General features: G+C 53.9%; 4 protein-coding genes across 4 annotated transcripts; 3 read left to right on the forward strand and 1 right to left on the reverse strand.

Annotated features, from left to right (window-relative positions):
• Positions 1–697: 697 nt before the first annotated feature.
• GLRG_01666 (histidyl-tRNA synthetase) lies at positions 698–2821 on the forward strand (the record flags this gene model as incomplete). The annotated part of the gene is made up of 7 exons (XM_008092351.1): positions 698–749; positions 825–949; positions 1076–1233; positions 1294–1986; positions 2053–2107; positions 2162–2332; positions 2414–2821. 7 exons carry the CDS (start codon positions 698–700, stop codon positions 2819–2821), a joined length of 1662 nt encoding a protein of 553 aa, XP_008090542.1.
• A 5449-nt stretch (positions 2822–8270) lies between these two features.
• GLRG_01667 (uncharacterized protein) lies at positions 8271–9526 on the forward strand (the record flags this gene model as incomplete). The annotated part of the gene is made up of 2 exons (XM_008092352.1): positions 8271–8609; positions 8675–9526. 2 exons carry the CDS (start codon positions 8271–8273, stop codon positions 9524–9526), a joined length of 1191 nt encoding a protein of 396 aa, XP_008090543.1.
• Positions 9527–10678: 1152 nt separating this feature from the next.
• On the reverse strand, positions 10679–12245 carry GLRG_01668 (uncharacterized protein; the record flags this gene model as incomplete). The annotated part of the gene is made up of 6 exons (XM_008092353.1): positions 10679–11071; positions 11124–11509; positions 11565–11721; positions 11776–11983; positions 12042–12093; positions 12239–12245. The coding sequence occupies 6 exons, from the start codon at positions 12243–12245 to the stop codon at positions 10679–10681; spliced, it is 1203 nt and encodes a 400-aa protein (XP_008090544.1).
• Positions 12246–14402: 2157 nt separating this feature from the next.
• Positions 14403–15044, forward strand: GLRG_01669 (ubiquitin-conjugating enzyme; the record flags this gene model as incomplete). The annotated part of the gene is made up of 3 exons (XM_008092354.1): positions 14403–14450; positions 14565–14715; positions 14776–15044. 3 exons carry the CDS (start codon positions 14403–14405, stop codon positions 15042–15044), a joined length of 468 nt encoding a protein of 155 aa, XP_008090545.1.
• Between the last annotated feature and the right edge of the window lie 148 nt (positions 15045–15192).

A 15192-nucleotide genomic window follows, 5' to 3' on the forward strand; every position in this document is an offset into this window, starting at 1 on the left:
TTCATTCTTGCATCGTAAGGTTTCCCCCAAGATAAGCTTTCTCGAGGTGGCTCCGATAGCGAAAGGGCAATTTTAAAAAAAAAAAAAAATAGAGAATCAATGATTGTGACCAACTGGGTTTCAAAGATATTCCATACGCCGTGGAGATAGCCTCCAGTAAACTAGTCAAATTTCGGAATGCTCTGACCCGACACATGGTGTCAGAACAGTTGTTGCTCCAGTCGACACCGTCCACCCGAGGACTTACGGCAAAGCCTTGTCCGAAGAGCAGGGATCTGTCATCTTCGGCCCGGCAATGTCATTGGTCACGCATATGCAGGCGCATTCCCGTCCAGTCGCAGCCTTGCAGCAGTTTTTTGACCTCACAAAATCCCCCTCCCCCCAAAAACAGTCGTCAGTCAGTCGGGCCCCTCCAAGTTTGCGATTGAGTCATCCGCAAAGATTCCCCGAGGGCCGCTTTTTCTACCCTGAAATCGGTTTCCCCTCTGCGCAATTGGAAGCCAGGTGAATGCAGATCCAGGTGAAGATTTTCTCGAGGTCCGCCCGACCGGCCTACCGACTGACTCTTCTTTCTCAAAGCCCAATTCCACCCCCTCTTTTGCCTAGAACCAGCATCGTCACCCGAAGCAGACCCTGTCGTCGCGCTTTCTCTTCGTCCACCCCTCGTTACCAAATCGAAAGCGAACAGTTGCCTGCCATGGCCCCCAAATCTAAGTTCGAGCTGAAGACCCCCAAGGGCACTAAGGATTGTTAGTCAATACCGCATCGCCAATTGCGCCCATAGATGAATCATGCGCCGCAACTAATACAATGTTTTGCTCAAGGGTTCGGCAAGGACATGCTCATCCGCGAGAAGATCTTTTCGCAACTGAAGGGTGTCTTCCAGAAACATGGCGGCATGGAACTCGACACCCCCGTTTTCGAGCTGAAGGAGATTCTCTCTGGCAAGGTACGACTTTCCGGCTTTGCCCCCCCCCCCCCCCCCCCCCCCCCACTACGGGCGATGCGCGCGAACCCCGCGATCCACTTCGAACCTCGAGCCAGCACAGCATACTGATCAACACTCCTGTGATAGTATGGTGAAGACTCCAAGCTCATCTACGACCTTGCCGACCAGGGTGGTGAGCTCACCTCCCTGAGATACGACTTGACCGTCCCTTTCGCCAGATGGCTCGCCATGAACAAGGATATCCAGAGTGTCAAGCGTTACCACATCTCAAAGGTCTACCGCCGGTATGTCATACAATAGCCTCCCAAAGACGCTTGAGCGTCTAGCTGACATGGATACCGTAGCGACCAGCCTGCCATGAACAAGGGCCGCATGCGCGAGTTCTACCAGTGCGATTTTGACATTGCTGGCACCTACGACTCCATGCTCCCCGATGCCGAAATCATCCGAATTATAGTTGAGGTTTTTGAGGGCCTTGGCTGGAACGGAAACTATACTATCAAGCTTAACCACCGCAAGATTCTCGACGGTATCTTTGAGGTCTGTGGTGTGCCCGAAGACAAGATCCGGACAATATCTTCCGCCGTGGACAAGCTCGACAAGCTCCCTTGGGTCGACGCGCGCAAGGAGATGACGGAGGAGAAGGGTCTGGATGGGGAGGTTGCCGACAAGATCGGCGAGTGGGTAGTCCAGAAGGGCAAGCAGGATCTGCTCCGGAAGCTGCAGCGGGACGACAAGCTCTCGGCCAACGCCTCAATGAAGGCCGGCATGGCCGATCTCGAGCTTCTGTTCAACTACCTTGAGGCATTTGGTGCTCTCGACAGGGTGTCGTTTGATCTCTCCTTGGCCCGCGGTTTGGACTACTACACTGGCGTCATCTACGAGGTCGTTACGGAAGGATCAGCACCTGCTGCTGCCCCTAACGCAGATGACAAGACAGTCAAGTCTAAGAAGAAGAGCAAGAGCAAGGACAAGGATGACGAGGACCGCTCCGACGATCCCAGTGTTGGCGTTGGCAGTGTCGCTGCCGGTGGACGGTAAGGATATATCGAGATATCCCTCCCACTTGACAAGTTATCCGTTCGCTAACCCGACGACGACAGCTATGACAACCTTGTCGGCATGTTCTCCGGCAAGACCCAAATTCCGTGCGTCGGCGTAAGTGGTCGTCACCAACAAGCAAAGACAGGCGAGACGCTAACAGCGGAATAGGTTTCTTTTGGCATCGAAAGAATTTTCAGCATCACCAAGGCGAGGATGCAGGCCGAAAGTGAAGCTCCCCAAAGCACGGTTGACGTCTTTGTCATGTCCTTGGGATCCAAGGCCGGCCTGGTCAAGGAGAGACTCGAGGTCTGCTCGAAGCTGTGGGATGCAGGCATCAAGGTGAGAAGAATAGCAGCTATGCACAGACCTGATCTGGGTCAGACAGAGAACCCAACGCTGACGTGGTGTCGGAATATCTAGGCCGAGTTCCTGTACAAAGTCAAGCCCAAGCTGCCGCCGCAGTTCAAGGCTGCGGAGTCGAACGCGACGCCGTTCGCCATCATTCTCGGCGACGATGAGGTACAGAAGGGCGTCGTTAGAATCAAGGAGTTGGGTCTTCCCGAGGGCCACCCTCAGAAGGACGGTGAGCTCGTCGACATGGCGTCGCTCGTTCCCGAAGTGCAGAAGCGCCTGTCACGGAAGCGCGAGCTCGACGGCCTCGCCAGACAGGCCGAGGGCCTAAGGGTCGTAGGAGGCATGCGGGGCGAGGACATCAAGCCGGCGTCTGCATCGGACAAGGTAACCACGGAGGAACCAGCTGCCGCCGTGCTGGAGGGAGAGAAGCCCGCGGAGACGACGGAGGAGAGCAAGCCCCCGCCGAGCGCATAGGCGGACGGTGGATGAATCACTAGAAAGCAAAAAAAAAAAAAAAAAGAACAACGCAATAGACGAGCTAGGAAGCACACCTGCTACCCCAACCCAGACGGTGATGCTCAATTCGCTCCTAATCACGAGCGTTTCATCTTGCAAAGTCAACCTGTTTTTAGCATTGGGATATGAACTTTGGCTTGGTGGCGTATCTATCGGGCACTTGCGTCCAATCAGCCAGGTTTGATATACCGGTACTATATCCCTAGTCGAGGAACGTCGGGCGCGGCGTTCGATGCCCCCTTGTCCACCACGTGCGGGCAGGGAGAGAAGCATACGCAGTACGGATAGACTGCGACGGTATCCTCCCGAGGACTTCAGTCAGATGGAGGGGATCTGCATCTCCCAGCTAGCGCGGCTCGAGCAGAGCGGCGGCGGGCCGGATTGGCAACCACGAGAGAATGGGGTGTCGTTCCGTCGCACCACGGCTCTCTAGTGATGAAGCCATTCGCGCGCTGGGGCGGGTTCACGAGCTTTTTAGCCCGCAAGCTATTGCGAGGCCAGTGATCGCTGGACGCACAGTCTTGAGATGAACTGCATGACGGTGGGAGACCACGTCCCCCCTTCTTCTTCTTCTTTTTTTTCTCTTTTTTTTTCTCTTTTTCTTTTTGGTCTATCAACAAACTTAGTGTTTCTAGTCGCATAGTGTTCGAGGTGAGAAGTTGGCAAGACCGGATGGGAGACCGCCGCCAAGTAACCCGAATTGACCGGCCGTGGGCTCGCCAACGGGCCCAACGTGTGTGCCCCTAATTCAGGCGTGCGCCCGATGGCGGAAGCGCTCGGTGCCGCTCTGCTTACCCCTCACGAAGAAACCCTAGTTCCGACCGGACCATTGACGATAACACGCAGGTAAGCGGGGTTATTCGAGGACCTCTCCGCGCCCATGATGTGACGGGATGGGAAGGGGGAGGAGGAGGGGGAGGAGGAGGAGAAGAAGAAGAAGAAGTGGACTCCTTTTTGCGGAAAAGACCTCAGTTGAGCGTCGCTCTGTAGTCTATCTGGATCGAAGGCTGCACGAATCGGCTGGCTGCCAACTTACTGCGAACTGGGTTGCTGTGTGACGGTGGCCGTCCGCTACTGCACGACGCATTGAACCCAGGCGCAGCAAACGTTCATCTGAACTTGAGGGATTTCAGCTTGTACAGGTACAAACAAAATCTCTCCATCAGTCATTCACCTCCGGCTAAGGCCGTCTTCCGACCTCCCGACCAGCTCGCGTCTGCATCATTAGGCATTACTATGTAGGTCGGACTCGACACCACAAGCGGTGAGGCTCGTCCCCCCCCATAACATACATGCTTGTCTCATATGCGCGCTGTTCGTCGCAGCGCATCTTTCTCAAACAAATACTACCGACACAGAACCAAACTTCGGAAGTATATCAACATTGGTTCGGCGAATCAGTATGATGCTTATTGATCTTACAGTGAGGGGTGAGGGATTCGGGATTCGTGGTGCATACCACGTCGTCCTATGTTCCTCCCTCTGGAGAGATCTGTGCGAGTGCACAGAGTTGCACGAGGGAAATGTTTCGTTCCAGGCCCACTTGTTTCTTTCTTTCTCAATGGCTGAGAGTATGCGAGACTGCGCTGAGACCTCTTTTTGATCCAGCTTCTTCGCCTTCGGACGAGTTTGTGTTCATTCTCGGCACACGTTTGGTTTCCTGCTTCTTGGGTGTTCGGGCTACCTAATCTCCTCCCCCCTTCTTTTGCTTTCTCTTTCTTCCAAAGTTGGAGGCTACGAGAACGAGCCATCGGATCGTCCGGAACGTGATGGACGTATGACTAAGGACATGGCGAGGAGACGCAATTGATGGAGCCCCCGGACAAAATTGCCAGCTGATCCCATACCCGGGGTCGCGGTACCTAGGCTCAGCATCCATGCTTGCTGCTTTTCCTCCTTTATCGCTGGTACAGGAGTCCTTCATACATTACTCCGTACCTAGGTACATATTTTACGTTGGTGCTGGTAATGTTTGCTTGCTTCTCTGTATGGGTCCAGTGAGCGTTTTGGCGCATACTTGTTATTTTAATTTATTTTAATCCTGTCATTTCTGTTAGGATTTGTTCTTGTTTGCTTGCTTGTTTGTTTTGACAGGCCGACCGGTGCCGTTGCGCAGTCCAATTTCGTTTGGCTCTCCTTCTCATCGAATATTTGCCCGTGGACGGTGGGAAAGACGCTCAAGCGTTGCGTTGTTGCATTGATGGCGGCCATGGCACATAAATGCCGAGGCGTGGATAACCGGAGCCACATAATGATGCTACCGTAACACGTTATTGGGACCGCCGAGTGGTGCTGGTGGTGGCGAGCGGTGGTGTGGGATTCGTTGCACAGGTACGGATAGGTAGGAGGAACTCACGAGTGCCGGGAGCCAAATGGCCGAACTAGGACCTAAGGGCTCAAGGGCAAGATGGAGATCGAAGGCTAGCCAGGTTCTTGGTCCAATTTGGTATCGGTAGATTCCAGCAGCAGGACGACAGGATGACAGGGTCAGTACGAATATTCGGGATTTTGGCGTGGGTGGGATGTTGTCACTTGTCATGAACCTAGAAGAAATGCATGTTCATGCAATCAAAGTCGCTCAATGTGTAGCAGTGGGAATGAGGGTGCAATGAGAGAGACGACGGAGGCCGCGAGGATTATGGCAGGGGAGGGAGGGGCGCGCGTATGGGGCGCCCTAGGTAGAAAGTATGGGCGGAAGCTGCGTGGAAAGTGACGGTAGTCCGAGGAAGGGAACGTCAATGGAGATCCGATGCGCTCGTAGGGGCGGGATGGGTCCCCCTGCTCGGTTGTTGGTTCCTGACTTCCGGCGCAGGACTAGGTACTACGGTATGTACAATGGTATCCGGCCGAAGTTAATTACCCCTGTTAGGTAACTAATGTTCACCCCCCTACTGCAGGACTTCACTTTCGGTGAATATTCCCCCTCTACTATGATATCAGCTATGGGGGGTAACATCATAGGGGTAATTAACTTCCCCCTGCCACCCTGTACATTGTAAGCAGCATACATAGTAGATAGTACTAACTAGTACGAGTCGTATGCAAGCCCCCTCCAGACCCTCGGTACGATTGTCCAGGCTGCTTGGCCGTTGGGTCTCCTCTGCCACCGGCTTGCTTCACCGTTGGAAAAGATCCATTACCCTCTTGCGCCTTTCTTCTTCTTCTCTTTCTTTTGACGCAGGGCATGCAGGACTCTCTCCTTCCGGTTCGTTGGCCGCCCAGAAACAGAGACACGGTTCCCTGCTGACAAGACACACACAGCGTTTCTGGCGTGTGTCGTGACTCCAAGGCTTGAACTCTTCTTCATCGGCATCATCCCTCTTGCGAAATGGCGCCAGCCAAGCCCACCGTCCCGTCCGTCTCCCAATCCCCATCTCTCACCTCTCCCCCCCCTTCGCGCCTACACGACACCTACAAGTATAGAGCTTGTCCCTGCTTTGCGAGTGTCGCCGAGTGCTTGTTGCCCCCTCCTACACTACACCGTCTTGATTAACACTACGGGGAAAAGATAGTCACAACGTTCCGGGGGGGCTGCAAAGAATGACACCAGGTGAGGGTCTGGCCCACACATACCTACGCCATCGCAGAAGGGCCGGGATCCTCTCCACGCCTCGTTCCCGAGTACGTACTGCTCATAGCGTACCCACCTAATGATCTAGGGTCCGGCCGTGAGGTGGGGACTGTTCGCACCTTGCAGATTACAAAAGACGACTGCTCACTTCCGTACCCGAGCAACCCAAGCCACCTCAAGCCATCCCACACACCAAGCAGCGCCTCGATGCTCATAGCGTGTACCTCGAGCACCCATAGTTTCGTCGAGCTGCAATGCAGACAGACGGGTATGTAGCGTGGCAGTAGTGTATGTAGCACGACGCGTACTGCCTATGTGGGCGGTCGTAGTCAGGTACGAAGCACACTACCTAGGTAGGTAGACCTACCGTCGCTAGAGTTACATAGTATACTCGCAGTAGTACGTTTGCGCGCAAGAGGTGTGCATTGGGTGTGGGTTTGACTCTATGGTGGCCCCAGCGATGAGCAGGGCTAGCAGCAAGGGTCAGCAGGATAAGGCGCGCCGGTGCCAGGGGAACACGCCTCGTCGAGATGGAGCACGATATGCAGGTCCTCGAGAGGGACGAGAAAAATCTCGTTGCGCAGGCCACGCCTGAAGCTTGTTCCCCTTTTCTCCCTAGTCCAACGTCGATGCGCAAATATCCTACCCAAAGTAACCTCAATTCGAGCCTCATTCGACCGATTCCCATATCAAGGGCCCGGGGGACCTGCGAAATCACGTCTCCCCCTGGATGCATCCCGCGAGGTACTTGAACACAACCCGTCCCCCCCAAAGTGCCCGGAGGGCGTCCAGACTGCGATTTCGAGATACCGCTCGTGATTCCCCAACCTCTTCCCCTCGTTTCTCCTTGTCTTTTTTTTCGCGCATCGTCCCGGCTGCCCCACCCGGTACCATAATATCGTCCAACCTTTCGAGTTAAAAACAGTCTACACAGAAAACACCACCGGTAACTTCCTTTCCTTGTGCTTTTCGGCTATTCTGGCTTTCTCTCAGCGGCCCATTCGTCATCGACCAAGACCTCTCACCATCGCTGGTCTCACATCCGACGTCGTGTCTTGGTTTTTGGCCGCCACGTTCACCACCTCGCAACCATACGCAGTCCCTGCATTTGGCACTCTCTCTGATTGGCGTTTCCCTGTTTTCTGCTTCCTTGACGTTCAGCCAGCCTCGTTCGACTCGACGCAGCCTGTCACTCCGCTTTCTTGACGAGCAAGGATATCCGAAATCATCGACCCTAATATACTCCACTCGACATTGCCGTCTTAGGCCCATATGCCTCACCCCTTCCAGTTCTTTTAATAATCTTGACACCACAAACCTCAGGACCCCGGACGTCGATAGACTCAACATCAGCTTGAAGTCTCCTCTGACAAATACCCTTGCTGGAGATCACTACTGTTAATGCCAACAAGCTAGTGTTCAGACGACTTGAGACTGTCCCGAATCCCGGTGCCACCGCCCGTTACGCATTTGGGGAATTACCCGCTTGCGCCTGTTGCCGAGTCTTCCCGCCTCGGTGACTCGTCGGGCCTTTCCAGTCGTTACGCGCACTTGGCTTGTTCGGATTAAATCTTCCATCCGGCCGCCTGAACAGCTTGGTCTCTCTCTACATCATTACTTGGTTTAGCAACGCGGTTGTTAGTCATTGGCATTTGAACGTTAGGCAACGCTCTCTAGTTGACGACTGCGACTGTCCAGTGTGGATTCCGCACAACGATTGGTCCTACATCAGACGAAGAAGTTGCAAGCCGAGTTATCTTTTCCTCTTTATCACTCAGCCAGCTCGGTGCCCGAAACCTTCTTTCAGCAAGCACGCCTTCTAATAAATCCTTCACGATGGGTGGCTTAATACCTCTGCTTCTTCACCCCGTTGCCGCCGGTTCTCGCGGCAGCATCGTCTTCCCTACCAGCAAGGCCGCACCATCAAACGCTCCTACGCCGCAGTCAACAGTAGCGACGGCGACGACGACGACGACGACGACGAATCTGCCATCCCCCAGAGCGCGTACGTCTAGGCGGTCGTCAATGCAGACGCCGGCCTCTCTGCCAGTCCTGCCTTACACATCTGCAGAATGGATCAAGGCTGTCTCTGAAGTTAAGCGTCAATATCTAAACCGCAAGTACCGGCCATGCTCTCTGAGGTGTTGCGAAATCTTGGACAACATAAAAGAAGATGTAAGTTATGGTTGCCTGAAAATCGAAAGAAGCGGTCCGAGGCCATGCTAACCAAAGATCATTAGGCGAACATTGAGCCGGCGTACCTGATATACCTGCATTTCTACGCTGCCAGCTCTTTTGACATGCTTTCACGACCCTTGCAGGGCAATTCTCCGTACCGAACAATGCTCCTTCAGCAGGCACGAAATCACTACTTGCAGGCTTCGGATCTAAGCAAGACAGCAGACGAGAATATGGCTCGCTCGTCACGGTCATCCTCAGCAGCAACCTCGAGCCTGCACTCTCCTTCAAGCTCCACCTCCTCTCGCGCTTCATCCCGAACTTGGACGAATTCAACGGCCTTTTCGTCGCCGACACCGTCTATCTGTTCCGTCGAGGATGCCGTGACCAAACTGTCCGTCAGCCACAAAAAGCGCGTCACCTTCTGCGACATTCCCGAGGAGCCATTCATCCGCCCCGACTCCCCCACTCTTGGGTTCGAAGACTACCTATGCTCCCCGCGAGAGCCCGAGCCACGCTATCTCCCGGTCCTCCCCGAGGAGCCAGAACCTGTTGACGAGCCCGAGGAGATGATGAAGCCACCGACACCCGAGCCTCTGAATGAGGACTGCGATGCCTTTGACTTCCTGCAGGAGCGCTCTGTCCATCGTTACTGTGGTCTGCTCTCCAGCCTCCGATCGCAGATCGGAGTCCACATCGCCGACGTCGAAGAGCGGCTTGTTGCGCCTCCCCACGATACCACCGACGCCAGCTTGCTTCCCGCCAGAGCCGCGACCCCGGAGCTCAGCGATGAGCTACGCAGTCTCGATATTAAGGCTCGCATCGAGCGTCTCCGCCAGAATAACTGGCAGCGTCGCCGCTTCGACGTCAGCCGCTACGAGGCGCTCCGCGAGAGTGTCCTCGCCGAATTATAATGTTGGACGGGGCCTCGAGTCTCGGTCACATGGGACCCGCGCATTCAACTTTTGCATTTTATACTTTCAAACTTCTCTCCAATGATACCACAGGCACATGTCGGCACATATTCACTTAATTGGAGCCTGTACTGCCCTTCCTCAGGGCGGTAATTCTCCTACAATTTATGGCGCACTGAAAGCGCACAGCGTTCGGGACGGATGAAGCAAAATAAAATGGAAGGCGGAGGGAGGTTCGAGTTCTTTTCCCGTTTGCTTTTCACGATTCAATTTTTTATCCTGGGGTTTTCTCTTGTCTCGTTGTTTCTTGGTCGATTCAGCATCGTAAGAGCAAGATGGCGCACAATGGAGCGGTTCCTTTGGCTCTTTCCAAGCCCTGTTTTTTTTCTTCTTCTATATATATACCTTGTACAAACAATTTCGACGACCTGTATGTAACGAACAAACAACACAACATAGTATTAGTAGTTTGGAGCGGGAAGAGAAGGGCGAGGAGGGGCTGTTACTCACGGGAGGTACTGTTCCCCCCTTTCCTGACTTCAAGTAGTAGCAATGCCAGCTCGCACAGTTCATCTTGGAGCCTTGTCCCCTTACAAAGTGCAATGTCGCAAATCGAGCCACCACACTTGTGCCACTGCCACTCAGGATGTCATTGGACATGGATTACAGATCTGCCCGCATGAGGGGCGTGGTCGAACAGACGTCGGCTAATAAGGCGGGAAAGATGGCCCAATATACCAAGCGGTGGGGCGGGGGGCCGCGATCAGACATGTCAAAACGTCATCCGAAGGATAGTCACTGTTCAGACGGCTCACGCGATTCATGGGCGGAATGTCAAGACGGAACACAATTCTGTATGAGACTGACGACGATTGTATCAAAAAACCTGGTCCTCCTCGCTTTTCTTTTCTTCTCATCCGCTCTGGGTAAGCAACAAACAAACAGCAGTGACCAAGGCCTGTACCTCGCGGGCCGAAAACGAAACGGGCGCACAACAAATGGGCAGCGCGATGAGGAAGGAAATAATAACAACGTCAAGGGCTGTTTCAGAGTCGTGACTATATCTCTGCTGCGTCATCCAACTCGGTGTGGTATCATCTTCCGGGGTCACAATAGACCCGTCAACGTCCCCTCAAAGACGTCAGACGTTCCTCAGCCCTGAAAGCTGCGTCTCTTGTGCTCCTTCTCCGCCTCCTCCTTCACCTTCAGAGTATCCTGCTGCTGCTTCATCTCGCGGACTTTGGCAAGAACAACTTCCCGGAAGATGGCCCCCTTGATCGTCTTTGACAGACTGCGCTTCTCGCCAACGGCGACTTCGTGTGTGCCGACGTGCTTGGATTGGTCGGCTGCGCTGATAGCATCGGCCGGGAAATCCGAGTCTTCCGTGTCCTCCTCCTGAGCCTTGAGCGTCTCGATTCTGTTGGCCAGCTTGACCATCTCGATGCCGCGGCGAAGACGAGCCTTGGCAATGTAAGCCTTGATTTCGGGAAGCAAGTTGTGATCGGTGGCGTTCTCTCCGCTGAGCCAGGGGTGACGGAGAGTCTCCTGTGAATTTGTCAGTGTTACTGCCTCACAGCGCCCCTGCAAGGCCACATACCTCACTCGACCAGCGCTTCACAGGCTCCGGTTGCAGGAGATGCAGGATGAAATCCTTGGCATCGTCACTAACATCCTTCCAGTAACGCTCATGGAAAACGACCTGGGCGTTACTGCACTCATCGATGAGGTCCTGGAGGTTCTCCGAACGGAAGGGAGAGTAACCACAGAGAAGAGTGTATGTAATGACACCCATGGACCACATGTCCACAGGCTTGCCGTGACCCTTCTTCAGCATAACTTCAGGGGCTGCGTAGCCAAAAGAGCCGGCCATTGTTGTGAGAACCTCATCCTTCCGGTCGAGCATCTTCGCGATGCCGAAGTCGGCCAAGACCAGGTCGGACTCGGCATCTCTGGTCAGGTAGAGAAGGTTCTCAGGCTTCAGATCTGGGACAAGGATTAGCAGAGCTGTCAATAACGTGAGATGCCAGGAAGAGCCTGCCTCTGTGGACGACGTTGTTTTGATGCAGGTAGTTGACTGCCTCAAGGACCTGCTTGATGGTTTGCGAAGCATCTTTTTCCGTGAACTTGCCCTGCTCGCAAATACGATCAAATAGCTCTCCGCCCGTAGCTAACTCGGTAACAATATAGTACTTGTCCTTTACGGCGGTTGTTAGAAGCTATGTCACGATTCCAACTAGTGCGGTACCTACACGGGACTCGAACCAGTCGACGAACTTGACAATATGAGGGTGCTTGAGGCGCTGGAGCATGTCCAGCTCGTCGTAAACCATCCTCTCATTGCCCTTCACATTCTTCTTGAGGATAATCTTGACGGCGCACTTGCCGGACGGACCGTCAGCCTCACGGACGATACCATAAGTTCCAGCTCCAAGCGTGCGTCCAAAGCGGTATTTGGCCCTGTAATGAACGCGTTAGAGCAAGATCTTCAGAGGGGGTATCGAGGGCAGGCTCGGACTTCTTATCGTAGCTCTCGGGTTGGCCTTGAAGCCTGCTCAGCATGTTGGAGACTGTTGAGGAATTTGTGGTCAGCATCAACTGTAACGCGGGCGCGGGGAGATTGGATAAGGCATGGCACGAAGCGAATAGAAGCAGCCCGAACCAAGCGAAGCTGGTTGTTTGTAGGCCATTGTAGAGTATGGACGTGGCACTTACAACTCATTTTGTGGGAATAGTGAGCGGTCGCAGCGAGCGGAAAGGTAGTCGAATGGCTGTATGGACACGACAGGCGTAGAGACGATGGAGCAGTCGGGGAGAGTCGAGCGTAAGAAGCGGAAGCGCAGACGGGCGTGTATAAGGAAGAGATGCTCGAGCCTGGCGTAGGGAAGGGAAATTTCAAGCAGTCCGAGAAAGCTCGAACCCTGTATTGGAAGGGGAAGCAGCGGTGCTGATGGAGACTTGCAAGGTCGACTGGCGAGAGGGGGACCGGGTCGGGGTGCTGGAGCTGCTGCTGCTGGTGCTTGGGCTGAGGGGTGAAGTGGGGTAACAAAAGACGGGTGCGATGGGAAGGGGGTGGGCTAGAAAAGAGGTGAGCTTCACAGGCGAGGAAGAGACTCTGGGGTGGGTGGATGAGGGGTGGCTTTTCTGCTAATTAATCGAGACCACAAAAAGTACCATTCTAGAGGAAACAGATGCATTAGAGGCAGCCTCTGGGCAGTAGGGCACGCAGCGAGCGAAAGAGGCAGCTCATCCATCCATCCATCACAAGGAACAGCGCCTTCAGGGGTCAGGGCCAGCCGAAGTGAGCCTTGTGGGCTTCTAGGAATTAAACAGGATGCTCAGCCGCAGACAGATGAGGGGCTGAGAAGGGAAGCACGGACATGGCCGCGATGACACTGCACTTGAGAAGCTTGAGAAGCACTAAAGATGGCCGGCAAGGGTCTTTGGTGTGGATCGCCGTATCCTGTGCGATCAAAACGACTGGAGGACGCATATTTGAAAAGCGTGGCTGAGGAGGGCCGCTTCTCACACATTCTCTCCCAGCACCACCACACGTTGGCTGGGCTACAAGGCTAGAAACCCGGGCCAGGCCCGTCCAGGCAAACGCGGTTTCCTGGCGATGACATCGTGAGGCCCAGAAAGTAGTTGTGTCTTGGGCCTCAAGGTTGATTCTCTCTACGCAAAATCATAGGGACTTGTCATCTCAACCTACCTAGTACACGTAATGACATTTTCGTCTTGGTAAGTTAGCTATCCAGCCTTCTTGTTCTTATCTTTGCGATTCGAACAGTGACGTAACGTAGAGGCCATGGATTTTCCGGCTAAGGGACTAGCACCTGGCAAACGGGCAATCAAGACGGATCTAAGTTGGTACACCCACAGCCCGCAGGCTACCTACTTGAAATTACTCATCAGCAAGCTAGGCTTCTCACAAGGCTCGTATGCATGCTCCGAAGACACCACCTATTGGTGAATATGGCTACATGACCTAGGGAGGGGCATTATCCGCTGCTTGATATGAAGCTTGTAGGCACGTCGGCTTCAATCCCTTTCTCTAGACCAAACGTTCTTCTCCATAGCCTGCAAGTCGTTGCCGAAAAGAGGGATTGGTCACCGGAAACGGGGCTCCAAAAGACGGCAATCAAGAGTGCAAGGGTGTTTGGTTATGTTATTTAAAAGTATGCCGCCTCTTCCACGTAAATACGTGCAGGCTGGAGTAAACGATACACTCTTTCAGCGCACCAAGAACCATCTGGATCACTGAAAGAAAAGGACGTCCCCCCACCAGCACCATGTACAGTTACACCTAGGTAGACCCGGTATCAGAACCAGCCGCCAATGTTTGCCCGCGGGCGGCGCTATCAAGGTGCTAGGTATTTAGCTAGCTGCTCGCTGCGTCCGACCTTGGAGCCTGCTGTTACAGTATCTTTACACAACCCCCACCTAACGGGGCCTGTTGATCGACAGAGACCGTCGTCACATCTTCCTCTTTGCATCTTCCCTGACGGCGCTTTCTACATTGTAATTTCTCCTGCATCTTGGATATTCGCCTCGTTCCTGATAGACAAGACAAGGATTTACATCGGGGTTCTCCCTCCACAGTTCTTGCATTCAATTTTCTATCGCGCGTCCTCTCATCCATCGCCTTCGCCATTGTGCTGTTCTCGGCAGGAACCACCGAATCGTGGGGTCCGTCTCTGAGCAGCCCCTCCAACAACCAACAACCAACAAGCCCCTCCTCCCTCCGTCGACTAGCCTTGCCTTGCTTTTTTCGAACCGCCGACGGTCATCTCCTGTGGTGTCCCTGCTCTATTCCACCTCTCTCGTCGTTTACTTCGTGGGTTGATCCGCATCGTTCTGCGTCTTCCCGCGCTTCGAAATGGCGTCCAGCTTCGCTTCCAAGCGGCTGGCCAAGGAGCTCTCAAAGGTCTGTCGCATCCAGCCCATGCATATACTGTGCTGCTTCGTGGCCAACTTTTGCCGACCCTTGTGTTGCGCGCGCTCGCTGTATCGCAACAATGTCTGACTTTTTCATTTATAGCTGAACACTGGTCTGCCCCCCGGTATCGATCTCATTTCGGCCGATAGCTTCGAAGAATGGTTCATGGACATCAGGGTTCTGGACGACAACCCGCTGTATAAGGATCAGGTCTACAGGCTCAAGTTCAAGTTCTCCCAACAATACCCTATAGGTATGCTCTCTGCGCTTGCTATTGCTCATCGTCGCTGCCCAAGCTGACCGGTCTTATTAGAGCCCCCCGAGGTCACATTCGTTAAGACGGCCGAGCGACCGATTCCAATGCATCCCCACATCTATTCAAACGGCATCATCTGTCTCGACTTACTCGGCAGTCAAGGCTGGAGTCCAGTGCAAAACGTCGAGAGCGTATGCATGAGCATACAGAGCATGTTGACTGGAAACGAGAAGAACGAACGACCAGCGGGAGACGATGAGTTTGTTCGAAGCAACAGACTGCGGCCAAGAGATATCGACTTCTACTATCACGATAACACCGTCTGATCCAGAGGATGACACCTTGCACGGCGGCGTTGGATTTGGCGTTGGATTTGAATTTGACATACTCATCGGGAACTAAGGACAGACAGATGGCTATGGAGTTGGTTCTCGCGAGAAGTAGGAGAATACCGCAGCATGGCGATGATGGTGC

Source organism: Colletotrichum graminicola (assembly GCF_000149035.1).
Source record: "Colletotrichum graminicola M1.001 genomic scaffold supercont1.4, whole genome shotgun sequence".
NCBI lineage: Eukaryota > Fungi > Ascomycota > Sordariomycetes > Glomerellales > Glomerellaceae > Colletotrichum > Colletotrichum graminicola.